The sequence below is a fragment of the Ictidomys tridecemlineatus genome, chromosome 4 (assembly GCF_052094955.1).
Source record: "Ictidomys tridecemlineatus isolate mIctTri1 chromosome 4, mIctTri1.hap1, whole genome shotgun sequence".
In the NCBI taxonomy this organism is placed as follows: Eukaryota; Metazoa; Chordata; class Mammalia; order Rodentia; family Sciuridae; genus Ictidomys; species Ictidomys tridecemlineatus.
The window spans coordinates 3172825-3189559 of NC_135480.1; the positions used below are offsets into that span (position 1 = coordinate 3172825).

Sequence of the window (16735 nt, forward strand, 5' to 3'; positions counted from 1 at the left end):
TTTATGGCCGCAAAAGCAGTGGCTGTGCTGGCCAGCCTGGGCTTGGGGCCAGCCCAGGGTCACTGTCACTCGGGAATGGCTGAAGTGAAAACCATCTGGCAAAGACACAGGGACTGTACGTGTTCAGTGTCACATGTGATGAGATAACGCATTGACTCAGAATCCTCCCAGAACTCGGAATCCTCCCAAGTAGCTCGGCTCATCTTTCTGCTCCATTTGGGCCCAGCCTGAAGATTCAGGAAAGCCACCCTGAGAGCATGGATGCTATTGGGACAGTGGTAGGGACAGTGGTAGGGATTTGAAATGGGTGGCTGGGTCACGGGATCTGTGATTTGACCCTCAGAAATCCCTCTGTCAGCCGTACCCTAAGGGATGGTTGGAAGGGATGAGGCTGGGCCAGATGGGAAGCTAAGAGGTACCAGACCTGCCCTGGAAGGAGAGATGCTCTGCAGGTGGCCTGCCTGGGTTCCTGAGTGGCCCTGGGAAGCAATCCCTCCTGGAATGAACAGGTGTCCCCAGGCAGTCCAGGGAGGCTCAAAGCTCCCTGCCCACTCTCCTTACCCTCTCTACGGGGCCTGTCCGTCTCCCCAGCTGTATACCTTCCCTCTGAACAATTCTGCTCTCAGGAACCATCTTGGAGGGTCAGCCACACCCTTGTGCGAACGGTCACTACTAAATTTAGAACACTTTCATCAAAAGCAACTCTGCACCCATCAGCAATCATTTCCCATTCCCCTAACCCCAACCCTAGGGAATCCTCTCCATTTCTATGGATTTGCATGTTCAGGACATTTCCAAATGAATGGAATCCTACAATATGTGGTCTTCCATGATTGGCGCCCTCCACCTAGAGCGATGTTTCCAAGGTTCATCCACGTTGTAGCCTATGCTAGCACTTCATTCTTTCTTTCTTTTTTTTTTTTTTATAAATGAGTGAATGAATGGAGCTGGAGATGTTGTTTTTTAATATTTATTTATTTATGTATCTTTAGTTTTAGGTGGATACATTAGTTTGCTTTTATGTGGTGCTGAGGATGGAACCCAGTGCCTCATGCATGCATGGCGAGCACTCGACCACTGAACTACCACCCCAGCCCAACTCCTCATTCTTTCTTAAGTCTGAATGGTTCTCCACCAAATGGCCGGAGCATGTTGCCCTTCCTACAGACAACGAACACTAGGACTGTCTCCACCAACTAGGAGCAAGGCTGCCACCAACACTCACTTTGCAAGGGTGGCATACCCACAACCAGCAACGGTGTGTCTCAGAATTCACCCACAGGAGACTGGCACCCGAACAACCCAGAGGGGACAGAAGGAGCATCCCAAGTCCGTTCACAGCACCAGCAGGAGGGAGGGCACAGAGTTCACACCAGCTAAGACAGGGCGGCAGTTAGCCACGTGGGCGAGTGTTGGCAATGCCATGCCAAGGAAGAGACTGACACACTTAGAGCAGACCCGAATCGCATTATTCATCAAACCTCGTGCTTGCCTGGCATGCATGAGACCCTGGGCTCCTCCTGGGCACAAAAAGTCATTCAGATGTATACAGCATGTGATCAGCCAGATGTGCTGGCTGCACCTACGATCCCAGCTACCTGGGAGGCTAAGATAGAAGGATCATGAGTCTGATGACAGCCTGGGCAACATCGCAAAGTGCCGTCTCAAAAAAAAAATTAACTATTGAAATGTAACTCCAACAAAACATGTATAAAACCGTGTGCTAAAAATCACAACACGCCAATGAAAGCCGCCAAGGAAGGCCTCCATAACCAGAGGGGCATTCCATGGTCGTGGATTAAAAGAATCAAAATGGCGAAAATCGTGACTCCCCCCAGGACGGCCTGTAAATCAACAAAATTCCTAACAAAATCCAAGCAAGGATTTTTTTATAGACATGGAAAAACTCATTCTAATATGTATATGAAGAGGCACGAATTCTAGGATAACTAAAACAATTTTGAAAAAGAAAGATTAAGTGAGAGAGATTGCAATTGGGGTTTGGGGTTTTGTTGTTATTTGGGGTTTTTTTTTGTTTCGTTTTGGTACTGGGGACTGAACCCAGGGGTGCTTACACACTGATCTATATCCTCAGCCTTTTTATTTTTTATTTTGAGATAGGGTCTCACTTTGGCCTCAAACTTGCAACCCTCCTGCCTCAGCCTCCTAATGGCTGGGATTACACACCACTGTAATTTTGCATCCAGCAAGGTCACCAATTTTTAAGGCCTATTGAACAGTAAGGAATCAAGATAGTGTGGTATTATTGGTGGAGAGATAATCACAGATCAATGAAACAGAACTGAGAACTCAGAAATAGGCCCACACAAATATGACAAAGAAAACTTTAAGACAAGATGCAAAAACACTTTGATGGAGGCTCATGGAGCTAGATTGCTGCAGTCTGGCTGGGCATGAACCACGAGCCACTGAAACAGGAACAAACTTTATTTCCGAGCTTCTGCGAACGCCACCCACCCGGCCTTCTCCCCGATGCACCACCTCCAACCGGAAATCCCTCCTCGGGCACTTCCCCAACCAACGCGAACTCCCCAGGAATCCCCGGGAGAACTCCAAAGTAGCAGGCCAAGGCGGACAGCAGGGGTATAATATACAATTGAATACACAGCTTAACATAGCCCTCATCATCTCAGTGGCTTGCTGGCGTCACTTCTCAACCACTCTGTTCTGGCAAAAATGCCATGCGTCATCCTGACTCGGCTGTGGCCCTCAACACTAGATGGCTCTCGCTGCAGTGTACATAGACTGTGGCTCTTGGGTGGCCAGAGAGTGCCCAGCTCCCCTGGGCAGTACGGGACTCCTGGCTTGGAATTTTACCCATCTAGAAATAAGGGTCCTTCTGGAACCCTTGGGCTCGGCCCCCAAGACAGCCCAGCTAGGGCTGTGTGCCCAGCCAGTGCCTAATGTGAAGGAGTGGGGTGGGCAGAGTGGTGAGGAGCAGCTGCACACGTGAGCAGTTGAAGCAGCCGGAGATGAATGACTGAGTGCGTGAATTAATGAATGAACAGGTGAGACGTAAGTCAGAGGACGCATGACCATCAGTGCATGAGTGAAGATGAGTGACTCAGGAGCTGACACCCAGTGGCCCAGCCCCAGGGCCAGGTGGCTGCTACCTCCCCAGGCAGCATCCCTTCCCTCCCCAGAATGTCCAGGACCCCCTGCCCTTCCCAAGACTCTCTCCAGCTGGGAGGGTCGTGGGTCCTCCCCTTCAGAAGAAGCAGAAATCAAAAGCCCAGAGAGTGGCCCACCTTGGGCAGGTACGTGCCCACCTGGAGCACCCAGGCCCCATTACCTGAGGGCTCATCAAGCCAAGGCCTGGGTCCTGCCCCCATCCCCACTAGCCTACTCCTGTGTCAGAATTTCCAGGAAGGGACACTTGGCCGCCTTCCCGGGCACACTCGGTGTGGAGAGAAGGAGCACACTCCTGTGAAAGGGTCAGACAGGCATTTTCCTCTGAGACCAAAGAGTCTGTCGAGCAAGGAGGCCAGGCAGCCAGGGCTGTCCCAGAGTGGTGGCCAGCCCACACCACGGCCGAGCAGAGCTGGGGCAGGGACAGGCACTCGGGAGCCCTGGCTCTCTGGCCTGGCCAGGTCAGGGCTGTGTGGCTGCGTAGGCTCCTGCCTGTTCTAGAGAGTGGCACAGGGGTGTCTGCAGGTTCCTGGGGTGGTCACTTGGTCCTTTGAGAGAAGCCCTGGATGTTGTCACCAGTTGAGGGCCATGCCCTGTCCTTGGTAGTCACGCAGAGTCTCCCAAAGCCCTAGCCCCAGCCCAGGAGGACCCTTTGCAGTGAAGGGTCTGTGGAGACCTCCGAGTGAGCGGGTTGGGGTGACAGAGATGGAGCGAGGCCCCTGGGCAGGTCAGGCCTAGGATCAGGCGGCAGGAATCCCCGGGCTCTAATTGGTCAAGAGCTTTTCTCTTAAAGTTCGTGCTCTGGCCTGCGTTGGAGAGCCCTTGGGGTCCTGTGGGTGGCACACGCCTTCCCCTGCCGTCCTGTCCAGGCCCCGACTTCACCGCGTCCTGGCGTGGGGTGGGCTCTGGGGTCCTCGTCGCCCTGCAGGTGCCCAGAGCTCTCCTGCCCTCGGCCGCAGCAGCCCAGGTGGTGAGGCCAAGGGCCACCTGCATGGTGAGCCTCTGAAGGTGCTGCCCCGTCCCCTCACCGCATTTGGTCCCCTGCCAGCACCACGCCGTCTGCAGAGATCTGTCCCTTCTTCTCTCCTCCCCTTCCTGTGTGTGCACGTGCCGTGCTGCTGGGCGCCCCCCGCCCGAGCGCCCCCCACCCGACAGAGTCTTCGATTCTGGGGCTGCATCTTCCAGTTTTGTTGTTCTTCAAATTCTTTTCGAAAATATTTCAGGATCAGCAGAGTCACAAAAACAGTCTGAAGTCGAGCAGAACCCATCCCTGGCACCGGGAGGTCACCTTGAGGTGCGTGTCCTTCCCCTCGAGCACCTCACGTGCCTCCAGGAGTCTTGGTTAACTTCCCCCTGGGCTTCGGTGCCTCTCAGAACAGAGGTCAAGCTCATCTTTAAATAGAAGGATGTCTTAGGTATTTTACTGCCATAATTGATTTCTTTTGGTTTCATGTTCTATTTGTTTGTTACCGGCAAAGAGAAAAGTAACTGATTGTTATAGATGATCCTTGAAACCAGAATCCTGGTTAAATCCATCTGTTAATCCGAGGATCCCTGTGTACTGTTCCCACCTGATTGCAACATTTCCAAACAATGGCAGTTCTGCTCTTCCCTGGGCCGCCCTCACCCGGACTCCGTTCCTCACCTTGACACGTGGGTCAGGACTTTCTTGCCAACGTTCAATAAGCAGCAAGCGCCACATCCTCGCCTTCTCCCTGTCCCAGGAGCCAGGTGCCCAGCCCTCTGACGTGAAGGGGGATGTGTGCTCAGGGCTGGGTCGGTCCGTCTGTTTGTCTCCGTTTCTTCTGCTCCTGGCTTTCTTGTTTGTTTAGATCGTGCGTTTCCTTCTGCTCCTGGTGCGTGGAGACTTGTGGTTTCCATCAAGAACGGGTCTCAAGTTTTACCAGATGCTTTTTTGCATCTTTCAAGTGGATTCTAGGTTCTTCCCGATTGTGCTGATGCAGTGAGCTGTTGATTCCAACCTTGAAGGGACCTGGCGCACCTGGCTCAGTCTGGGACATGGGCATCTGGTTCTTGGGAGGGATCCACCCTGAGTTCTCTTTCCCCAACACCCTTGTCAGACGTGGACATCAAGGCCACACTGCCTCATAAAGACCTTCTGAGGAGATTCGGGTCAAACTGGTGGGATTTCTTCCTTAGCTGTGTGGAAAAGCCCACTGACCGTCATCAAGACTGAGCTCTCTGTGTCGGAAGATGGTTAAAATTCCCAGTTTAATTAATATTGGGTAATCGATATGTTTATTTCTCCTGTTTTCTTTGTGCAGACTGTGGTTCTGATGAATGAATCTGTTTTATCTGATTCACCAAGATGACTCTTGTTCACAGGCTCCTCATAGGCTTTCCAATCTCCCTGGATCCACCGTCCCTACTCCATTTTCAAGCCCTGACATCACAGGCTCTATCAACCTTGCTAAAACTTTTTCCATTTTTTAGCCTCTTCAAAGAAGCAAATTCTGACCGAATTCTCCTCCATAGAATGTCCATTTTTTATTCCATCAATTATGCTCCTTGGTATCTCCTAGGTTTTCATTATTCGGTTAAAACAATCTTCTACTTCTTTGACTTGCTTGGGGATTTTCTAGTTCCGTGGATGTATTTTTTCCACTGATTTCTAGTTTCACTTCACAGTGGCTGGAGAATATGCTCAGTTCCTAGAAGTGGGTGGGCACCAGCTTGTCACGCCCTGGGTCTGGTCTCTGGATCAGTGCTCTCTGTGCTCTCGGGAGGCCTGTGTGGCCTTCCGTTGCGGGGGTCACTACTTCACAGGTCCCCCCTTTGGGTCGGTGCTTCTCTGGCAGTCGCGGTGGGGCGTGGCGGAGGACTTTCTGTTTCATCTCTTTGTTTTGCTGCCTTGCTTTCTATGTTCTAGGGTCCTGTTTATAGATGTGTGCAGACAGAGTTGATCTCTTCTGCTGACTTGACACGTTTACAGTTGTGAACTCCTCTTCTTTATCTCTAGGAATGCTTAAGGTCTACTTGGCCTGATGCTAGTTCATGGATACCTCTTTCCATTCAGCTGTACTAGGATATATATATATATTTTTTTCTATCGTCTTACCATCAATCTTTGGGTTTCTGATTTTCAATCGCATTTCTATGGTTGCTTTTCCTCTGACCTGAGGATCCTAGCTGGGATGTTGACCATGTACAATGCGTGCCGTCTACCATCTTACCCTCTTTCTCATTGGCTCCACCTCTCTCTCCATCTCTGTTTTCTCTCCATGCTCCATTGCCACTTCCCTCTGATTTGTGGGCAGCTCTTCTACTGCACTGCCCCTCCGAGTGACCCACCAACTGCATTCTCGGTTCCTTTCTTGCCCTTTCTGTTCTAGAATTTCCATTTTGCTATGTGTGTATAGTTTTTATCTCTGCTGAAATTCCCCATCTCCTCGTCGGTTTTCTTGAGCCTATTTGTCAAGGTTATTTTAAAGCTCTCTAAGAACTCAGAAGCGAACCACAAGCAGCTATTTGCTCCTGAGTCTGTGGGTCAGTGGTTTGGGCTGCTCAGCTGGTGGGCTTGCTGGGGCTTGCCATGGGCAGCTGGTGGCTTCCGCCTCACATGTCTGGAGCGCCCGGCTGTCAGTCAGGGCACCCCGGCTCTCCTTCCCGTGGCTTTTCCAGCAGGCTAACTCAGACTTCTCCGAGAGGCAGCAGCATTGTAAGGGGGTCAATGAAACCACAAGGCCTCTCGAGGACAAAGCCCAAGCAAATGGTCCATGGCGGAAATGACTCGAGCGCTCAGTGGAGGAATCGCCAAGACTCTGTACCCATCCTTAACCCACTGCAGTCTGCCCCTCCGCCCACGGTCTTCACGTTCCTCTTCAGTGCAAAGTTCATTCACCCCTTGGAGACACCTAGAGGTCTCGCCCAGTTACAGGGGAAGCCTGTAACTCTCATCACCAGGCCCACGTCTTGTGATCCGCCTCTTGTCCCTGCACAGCGCCTGGATCCAAAATCAATGCCATGTGTTTCAAGAGATCAAAATCACCAATCCTAATTTCTCTATCAGTTATCTGTTGCTACATCACAAACCACAGATAAATATAGTGGTTTCACACAATTGTTTTCTTTGCTTACAACTCTGTGGGTGAGGAATTTGGACTTGGCTCAACTGGGAGGTGGTTCTGCCAGCGTTGCTCGGGGTGACTCAGGCAGCTACAGTCATCTGGCAGCCTGCTTGGTGCTGGATGGTCCAAGACAGCATCTCTCCCGTCTACGGGTAGGTGCCGTGGCTGTTGGCTGGGGCACCTCTCTTCTCCACGAGGCTCCCCCAACCACGGAGCTCAGGCTTGCTCACACAGCATGTGAGTGACACACAGCACGAGTTTCCCACAACTCTGACAGTCACGTTCAGTCACAAAGCCGGTCCAGAGTCGTAGGGAAGCAGACTCCATCTCTCGTCGGAAGGAGCGACAAGGCTTCTTCGTGGCCATGACTTCAGATCTATTTCTAAGGTCTGTTTTTTCCCTTGACTTTCAATCCTTCGTGTATGGAAAGCAGATGGAAAGCCCTGGTGATGTTGACCTCTGCAGGATTCTCTCCTGGTGTGCAAGAACAGGCTGCTCAGGGCAGTTTGCTCCCGTCAGGGCTGAGACAGCGGAGGCTTGACTGAGGGTATGGGGGTCTGTGAGTCCATCTGAATCCCGAGACACGAGCCTGGGGAGGTCTCTGCTTGGCTCTCTCTCTGCTTCTCCAAACCTCACCCCCACGACAGACCAGGAGTTCTCGGAGGGCTCCAGGGAAACAGCTTGTGGCCTGCCCACGAGGGTCTTGTCTGCTCCTCTCCTGGCAACTTGGCGGCCCTGGACTCCACCGGTCTCCTCTCAGCTGAGTAGCCCGGGTGTCCTGCGTGCAATGATTTCCCCTGATGAGGAGGACACGCAGCCTGAGTGTGGGCTCACCTCAGCCTGTGTCCCCTCCTGCTGGGATCCTGGCCCTCTGAGTCCTGCATTCTCTAAAAGCCTTCAACGGCCGGTTGCTATGGCACGGTGTACTCTGGTCATCACCGTAAAGGCCCAGCAGGAGGGCTGGTCAGGCGTGAGCCTTGTGGACGAAAGGAAGCTCCGGTGACCTCCACCTTGGTGTCTCCTTCCTTGTGCACTTCTGTGTCACACCTCGAGTTTCTCTTTCCCCTGGTGTTTCTTGAAGAGACCTCGTTTCTAGAAGGCACTTTAGGAGCAGACCCACGCTGTGCCCCGTGCAGAGCGGCCCGGTGCGGGGGCAATGCTTCTTCCTGGCTTGTCTCGGCTTCTCCGAGCGCCTGCCGGCTAGTGCAGCTGGTAGCATGGCCACCGGCAGGGGTCCTGGGCCTCGGGTGCTTGTGCCACCCACACGGCCTCCTGGGGGGAGTCTTCCTTACTGTGCTGTGAGCCGGAGGCCCAGGCCTTCAAACCCCAGGCCCCGACTCCACCACTTCTGAAGGACCAACGGAAAGGGCCCTGCTCCCATTCCCAGGGAGGTGAACCCACTCCTGTTCCAGAACCCTGTCCCCTGCCTCCCCTCGAGCCCCAGGACCTGAACACTCTCCTGGTTTCTGGGGCGTCTGTCTGTGGGCAGCAGGGCCACTGGCACCTCTCACAGGGTGGCCAGGATGACCAGCAGAGGTGGCTGCTCACCCCTCCTCTCCACTCCCCACCACAGGCTCCGGGAGCACCATCGGGCCACCATCAAGGTCATTCGACGCATGCAGTACTTTGTGGCCAAGAAGAAGTTCCAGGTGAGTCCGGTGCCCAGCTGTCTGCCCTCGGCCTGCCCCAGGCAGCCGCTGCAGTAGCACCAGCCCCTCGTACTCTCTCCTGCCCACAGTGGGGGCTGCCAGGGTCTCCCCCTGCCAGCTGCACGGGCAGGGCCATGCAGGACCATCACCCGCACCCTGTCCCTGGGAAGCCCTTTCCCACACCACAGAAGGCCTGGCCCAGGACACCTCTGCTGAGGCCTGGCCTGGGCACCTGTGGGCGCCCACACGGCCTCCGTCATCACTGACTGGAAGGTGGCACCACGTGGGCTCACTCTACTTGTCCTCTGTGGGTCATACAAGACTGCCTTAGCAAGGGACAGGTGGTGATCATTAGAGTGACCCAGAGATGGCAGAACCTGCCCCACACCACCTGGGAAGGACCCCAGAACCTTCTCCACACCCAGGCCCTCCTGTGCAGGTCTGGGGAAGGCGGGAGTCCTGCCCTGCTCTGTGAGCGGGTCTCCCAGCTGGGTAGGCCTGCAGCTCTGGGCTGCCAGCCTCCCTGGGGTGGGGGTGTCCCTCGAGAATGCAGCTGGGGGCAGGCTGGCTTCTGTCATCCCGATAGATGAAGAGAGCCCACTCCCAGCCAGCATTGGAGGTCTGCCCAGCGATGTCTGGGGAGATGGAGGCCCTCGGATGAGGTGTGGCAATGCCGTGTGGATCCCCTACCCTGGCACCCGCACAGAGGGCCCTCAGTCCTGACTGCTGGGGTGGGAGCTCACGCAGGGCACCAGAGGTGAGAACAGGCTGCAGGAAGTCCCTTGGAGGTCAGGGGCAGACAGGACAGTCCCCCAAGAGCAAAGGAATGGCCAGGTGTGTCACCCCTGCCAGGCAGCAGCTGGGTAGTGACAGCTAGAGCTGCCAATTTCACCTTGATGACACAAAGGATTCTACCAGGGCAGTCGAGGTCCCCAGCCTGAGAAAGTGGGCCTCGGTGGGGACAAGGTAGGCCCCCAGCCCAGAATAGCCCAAGACCTACTTGGGATTGTGGGGCCGTGCTGGGGTGGGCACTGGGCTTCCTGGGGACATCCAGCAGAGCATGTGGACCCTCATGGTTCCCAGGAAGGTCCACCTGAGATGAGGCGGTCATCTACAGTGGCTCTTGCAGGCCCATCATTGTGACCCAGGCAAGAAAACTACGTGGTGGCCTAGGTACAGGGCCCAGAGGACAGGCCAAGAGCCCTGCACTGCCCTCCAGGCCCTGGGACCCCTTTTCTGCCTCGGGACACAGGCCCAGGTCCTTATAGTGGCCCAAGAATCTTCCAGAGCAGCTGGGAGACCCCACCTCAGCTCTCCGCTTCTCACTGCCACCCTCGGCCCTGGGAGCCTTGGATCAACCAGGCAGCAGGAGGACCTTTGCAGGACAGGGCTCCTGGGCAAGGGTGGGGCCTGGGGCTCCCTCTGAAGGCTGGTTCTCAGGCCGGAGCCTCCAGGCACGAGGAGCAACGCAGGGACAGGAGGAGCTCTGGACAGGGGAGCTTGGGGGCTCCAGGGCTGCCTCAGCCGTGCCAGTCCTGGGAATACCTCTACTCCCCCATCAGCGGTTTGCCCACCTGCATCCCACCTACCCCGGCTGGCCTCCAGTTGCAGGAGTGGCCGTTGACGCCCCTGCCTGCCTGGCAGCCGATAAGCCCCCAGCCAGCCGCCCCTGTGTCTGGCCTGTGGAGCCAGGGCTCTTAGCCCCTGGAGCTCGCCTTGCATGCCCCCGTCCACTGTCGGTCTGTCTGGACAGGTCGGCCTATCTCTGGCTCCTGCTGCAGCCAGGGGACATGAGATCTGGAGAGAACCTGAGGTGGTCTCTCCAGCCAGGCCCCAGGCAGCCACTTGACAGAGGCCTCACAGACCCTGAGCAGACCCTGGCGGGAGCTCAGCAGCTCCAAGATAAGCCTCAGCAGCCTGGGATGCTGCTGGCCACAGGCAGCCAGCAGGGCATTGCCGCCCTGCACACTGCCCTGCCCCCTCCTGCTCTCCGGCTGCACATGTCTCTGCAGAAGCTCCTGACACACATTTGCACACACACCTAGACATGGTAGCCCAACGGCCCCCAGCAGGCTGGGCACAAGCACAGTGACCCACCCAGCCCAGGACCAGACCTGCAATACCCGGAGCACTGGACGGAGCAGTCCCCGGGCCCCCCATCCCCCACTCACCCCACCCCCACCCCCGCCCCAGCACACCAGGGAGAGGCTCTCAGCTGGCCGCTCCACTCAAAGTCACCATCATTGTGTGCTAGGGAGAGGCCTAGGCCCTGGGCTCAGCCACAGCCCCGCTGTCTCTGGCAAGGTACCGGTTCCGAGTTCCCTGGACTTTCTACCCCCACGTCTTGTCCACTCTCCTTCCCTCCCTGTCAGGCAGAGCAAGGTAGAGCTCAGCATCCCATCCTCCAGAAAAGAAGAACAAGGCCCAGCACTCATCTTACAGGGAACAAAACTTAGTGTCTCACCTCGCAGAGAAAGGAGAGGGCTGAGCCCCCCTCTTACAGAAGGACAGAGCCAGGCTTAGCCACCCCCTTACAGAAAGAGAAGCCAAAGCCCAGGGCCGCATCACGAGCCTACACCCAAGTGCAGTTTTTTGCTGCTGAGCATGTGCAGGACGGGGGTCTGCCTAGAGTCCCCCCATGGGACACGAGGGGATGTGACGCGTGTCTTTCTGGCCTGCAGCAAGCAAGGAAGCCCTACGATGTGCGGGATGTCATCGAGCAGTACTCTCAAGGCCACCTCAACCTCATGGTGCGCATCAAAGAGCTGCAGAGAAGGTGGGCACAGAGGGGTGGCGGGAACACGGGACCTGGGGGGTCGCCACCATGTGAGTCTCGCCCCAGCCGGCCCTGCCCTCGCCTCACAGTGAACAAGGCCTGTTCCCTTGGCTGGTCCCAGGGAGGGAAGAGACTTGAGTTCTCCCCAGGACACCTGCTCCCCCGGGGTCTCCTCCATCCCGGGTCTCTCCCTCCCTGGGTCTGACCACCCGCGGGTCGGCCTACCCCTGGGACTGGAGCTGGGGACCTGACAGCTACGAGTCGCCACATTCTGGGTTTCTGGCTTGGATCCTGTCCCATGGGAGCAGCGTAGTCCTTGGGGACCAGCACGGGTTTAGACCAGTGGGCTACCCTGGGAACCTCACTCGCCGGGTTACAGGCCCAGTTGGGAGAATGGATCGCCCCCAGTCGCCAATGGGGCCAGGGTTCAGGGCCCCTGTCACTGACCCACCCGCCCCCCCAGGGTGGGAGTCTACGAGATGACCAGCTGCTGCCCTCCTCTCTGAGCCTCCCGCCAGGCTCTCGGGCACATGTGTCTCTGGGGGCTCAGAAGCCGCCTGGCAGGCCTATGGGCGGGGTCTTTGAGTGTCCAGTGTGGGCGGGTGGCATGTCGTTTTGCTGGGCACATCCGCCACACCCCCACTGGGCATCCACGTGGTACCTGGGCCAAGTGTGAGCTGGTCTCCGTCTCCTTCCCTCCCAGGCTGGACCAGTCCATCGGAAAGCCCTCCCTGTTCATCCCTGTCTCAGGTGGGTTCGTGCTTCAAGCCCCTGGATGTGGCAGCCCCTCCAGACGCTCCCTCAGCCAGAACAGGCTCAAGGCCGGGAGCCGGAGAGGCAGGAAGGCACCCTGTGCCAAGTGGCCCTGGGCACACTTCACCCAGGAACTTTCTGGTCATGTGACAACCCACCTGGGTCCTTCACATGACGAGCTCTGGGCACTGACAGCAGGGTCTGGTGTGGACACCTGCTCCGAGGGCCACTCTTCAGAGGGGGTCCTGGAAGGATGGAGCTGTCACCAGGGGGACAGGGCGAGGCCTGTTCCTCAGGGTGGCCCTAGCCCAGTTCAAATAGGACCTCACACAGGAGCTGGGGTGCCACTGAGCCGGCAGGCGTCCCCGGCCCCATGGGGTCTGGAGTCACGGGTCTGCGTGGCAGACGGCACACACCCGCCCGGCAGCCCCCGTGCAAGGCCTCATGGAGGTCGTGGAACTGGGGGGCAGGATGGAGCTGGGGGCCATGGCGGCACTGCCCTCCCTCCACACCAGCCTGTGCCCTCCACCGAGGGCTCTAAGTGACGTTCTCCTGGGCTCAGGCCTCTGGCCCTCTGCTACCCACCCGCTGCTCCCTGAGGCAGTGGGGAGGGACCTGCCCTACCTGGTGATCCGCCTCCCTGACTCCCATGCTTCACCCCGTAGAAAAGAGCAAGGACCGCGGCAGCAACACCCTCGGCGCCCGCCTGAACCGGGTGGAAGACAAGGTAGGCCGCCCGCTGGGCCCTGGGCCAGGCATCACTGCGACGTGTGCATTCAGGACTTGGGCTGGTTGTGGCTGTGCCATCCCCTCCCCCCTCCACGCTCACTTGAAGCATCTTTCCTGGCAAGCGGCAGCCTGTGCCCACCAACCCCTCCTAGAGTTCATGAGAACCGCATCCTGGGTAGGTGGGCAGGGCGGGCCCACCGTGCGCTGCCCCTTGGCAGCCCGCGTGCCCTCGGGGAGGAGGATTCCTCAGGCTGCTGCTTCTGCCTCGTCCCAGGCCTGTGGCCCTGCCTCTGCCCTGAGCAGCGGGGAGAGAGTACAGGGTCGACCTGCTGGCCCATCACCGTAACCCTGCTCTCTCCTGCACCTCCGAAGTTGACTTTGTGCTCCAAGAGCCTCCGTGGGGTGTCCTAAGTGGAGGGGTGGCGGGAGCTGCCTGGTACCTGCTGTCCCCTGGCTCCAGCTGCCTGGAGCCTCCACTCTGGGCAGGGCACGGGAGAACCCAGCTGAGGCAGGTTTAGAGGTGGGGGCATCTTTGGCTTATCCTGGACCCGGCGGTGCGAAGGCGGGGTCAGCTCAGGATGGAATGGTGGGCTCTCCTGGCCCCCACCTAGGCCACCTTCAGTTCCCACGGTAGGGTCCTAACTGGGAATAGGGTGTTCGAGTGGAGCACAGGGCCTGGGTGTGCTCCCGGGTGCCAGGTCCCACATGGGGCAGGTCATGGGGACACTTCGGCCTACCAGACTCGGTCTGTCACCTAGCCTCTCTGCAGGGCGGCCCGGGAGCCACAGGAGGTTCTGGGCTGCAGGAGGGCCTTTCTCAGGCCACGGCCCCCCTGCGGCTCCACTTTGAAGTCTCTGTGGTTTGAGGCGGGCTGTTATCTTGCCAGAGAGCTCGTCTGTCTACATGGATTTTATCTGAAAGTAACTGAGAAGCTAAAAATAGAGGAATTTTGGTTGGGCAGGGAGCACGGTTGCTCCGTTGCCTTGGCAACAACAGGCTCTAGCCTACTCCCAATCCAGGCTACAGTTGAGCAGGTGGGGCAGGGTGCAGCCCACGCAGGACGCTCTCCATCCTGCCCTGCCCACTCCTGGGCCCTGGGGCCGGCAGTCTGTCCACTCCCCACCTGGTACAAGCTGCCCCTGGCCCAGGGAGGCCTTGGGACCCCAAGAGGTAAATGGGATCACAGAGGGAGAGGGAGGCCCAGGCTTCAGTACCCACTGGGACCCTTGCTCCTGGCCTGGCCTGCTGAGCTGTACATCCCCAACACCTGAGCCCTGCTGGAGCAGCTCAGGCCTGACTGGGGTGGTCCTGTGGCCTTTTCCAGGTAGCTGGCCCAGCAGGAGATGGCCCCATCTGGCAGGACAGGAACCAAAGTCCACAGGTGAAGGTCTCACTAGGGTCAGGCTCAGAGGCTAGGAGCCATCTGGGAGCCGGGCCTGGCCTTGGCTCTCCCTCTGCACAGGGGCTCTGCGTAGAGCTGAGCCAAGCGCATCAGAGGGAGCCATGACGGAGCCAGGGAAAGGCTACCAGCCTGGGCATCCTGCTCGGGGCACCTGGCCAAAGGGCCCGGTGTCCTCTGGGAGTGACCATGGGTGGCAGACAGCATCTCCTGGGAAGTCTGCCTCCCCAGGCCTGAGCCTGCTGGGGTCTGAGCATGAAGCCCTAGGTGGACCAAGGGCCGGGGGTGGGCTAAGGTGAGGGCGTGCTGCCTCGGGTGCAGACCTGGAGTCCCTGATCCCTGGGAGCCAGGTTGAGGCGCCAAGCTGGGGTGAGTCTCAGAGCCCCCCGCCTCAGCATGCGGCTCTGGGCCAGGGCTGCTGGGAGATCCCGCAGCGGGCCCCACAGGCACCGCTCTGCGTGGCCCCCGTCCCAGGGCTCATCAGGTCTGAGGGTCATCCCCTGCCTGGGGCTTCCCAGGTAGCAAGCAGCACCCCTGTTGTGCCCAGAACCCGGCCCTTCCCAGGGCCTGACTGGGACCCCAGCTGTCTGTCACGGGGCTGGCAGAGGTGCACCGGCCAGAGCAGAGGCAGCAACCAGCCCATGTTGGCTCAGCTGATGGCAGCCTGCCCAGCCCATCCCCAGCCAGTGACCACTGTCCCCCTGGTACCCGCTGTCCCCCGTGGGGACAGACCCTGGGAAAGGGCTTTGCTGGGCCCAGAGGGCACAGTGGCATGGCCTGGGCCCCACATTATCGCAGTTATCAATGCAGTCATCAGGACCATAAACAACTCAAGCGCAATCCTGCTGACCTCGGATGTAGGGGACAGGAAATCCCTCAGAGCCCGGTGGGTCCACAGCAGAGCCGGTGCCAGCCAGCCTGTCCAACCCCAGCAGGAGCTCCTGGACCTTCCCCCCAAGGCCTTCCCCCATCCCCACCCCACCCAGCTGGCTGCGGGGCCGGGGTCAAGGCTCAGCTCCTTAGCTCTGAAGTGGGCCTGAGAGGGCTGGTCCCCACTCTCAGGAGGACAGGGAGACCAGCTTGTTCAGGCCATCTCAAGGGCCCCTCCTCCCTTACTGCTGGTCAGGGACCTGCCCCAGGGAGAAGCCCCCCCAGACTCGCTTCTTGCCCAAGAACTGGGCCCTGCTGGAAGCCCTGCTTGGTCCTACCCAGAGCCCCACTCATCCTCCAGGACACCCCCTCCCTGGTCCCTGTCCTCCCCTACCGCTGTCCTGACCCTCCAGGCTCTCCTCACAGTCCCCCCCCAGCACAGAAACCTCCCCACACCAGGTCTGCTCCCGCTAGCCTCCCTTCCCAGGAGCAAGAGGCTTGAGCCGGCGTGGGAACAAATTCCTCCCCCACAGTCTTCTGTACTTTGGAGGGCTCATGTTTGCCCAGATAAGTCCTCTTGAGTAGGTTAATTTAGTTAGGTAAAAAACAGGTCCCCAGGAGGCCACCGACAGGGGTCAGGGACAGGTGAGATCAAGAGAGAGAAAACAGGGCTTTGGTAGATGCAGGGGTCCCTCTAACCCAAGGCCGAGGGCCGGGGTGGGGTGAGGAGCAGGCGGCCCATCTGGGCTCTGGTGCTGGTCAGGGGAAGGGCCTGGTGGGCAGCATGAGGGCTGCTGATCAAGGGTCCTCCAGGCTGGGCGCCCCACCACCGGCCCTCTGCTGAGCTGTGCGCCCACGAGGTGGTCTCTGTCCTAGGGGCTGCCACCAGGCCCCTGTCCAGAGCCTACAGGCCGGGTCTGAGGCGTCGCGGTCCCGGGGTTCCCCATGTCCCCTAGGGCCATCTCCACGCTGCTCTCCAGCCCCCGCCCTGCCCGGCCAGGCCTTGGTCTGCCCTGGTTGGATTTTTATCAGCTTCTCACTGCAGACCCTGGCCTCCCCAGACCCCCTCTGTAGGATCTCTCACTGCCGAGACACACCGGCTGGAGTTGGTTGGGAAGCCCTGTGAACCTCTCTGGGGGGCTGATTCCAGGCGTGGCCCTGTCGGGGCCCTCCCCAGCCCTGGCTTTGTGTGATGTGAGCTCACAGCCGCTCTGCGTTTTCCCTGCGCTAGAACACTGTGCCCAAGGCCACCTAGGCCACCCCAAGCGCTGGGTGAGGCCCTTCCTGAGGACTGATCTGATGGCTAAGGGTTGGGGACTTC

General features: G+C 58.3%; 1 protein-coding gene across 11 annotated transcripts in view; it reads left to right on the top strand.

Annotated features, from left to right (window-relative positions):
* Positions 1 to 16735, top strand: part of Kcnq1 (potassium voltage-gated channel subfamily Q member 1) — a 293896-nt gene that overhangs the window by 215531 nt on the left and 61630 nt on the right. For 7 of the 11 annotated variants that reach the window (XR_013437356.1, XM_078045362.1, XM_078045365.1 and 4 more), the window contains exons 12-15: positions 8812 to 8887; positions 11569 to 11663; positions 12367 to 12413; positions 13082 to 13143. Coding sequence is in view for 10 of the 11 variants with exons in the window: in XM_078045362.1 (XP_077901488.1) it covers positions 8812 to 8887; positions 11569 to 11663; positions 12367 to 12413; positions 13082 to 13143 (280 nt within the window). In the remaining variant the exon portion in view is untranslated. The remainder of the gene's footprint in view (positions 1 to 8811; positions 8888 to 11568; positions 11664 to 12366; positions 12414 to 13081; positions 13144 to 16735) is intronic. The other 4 variants (XM_078045366.1, XM_078045367.1, XM_078045363.1 and 1 more) reach the window with 2 other exon arrangements.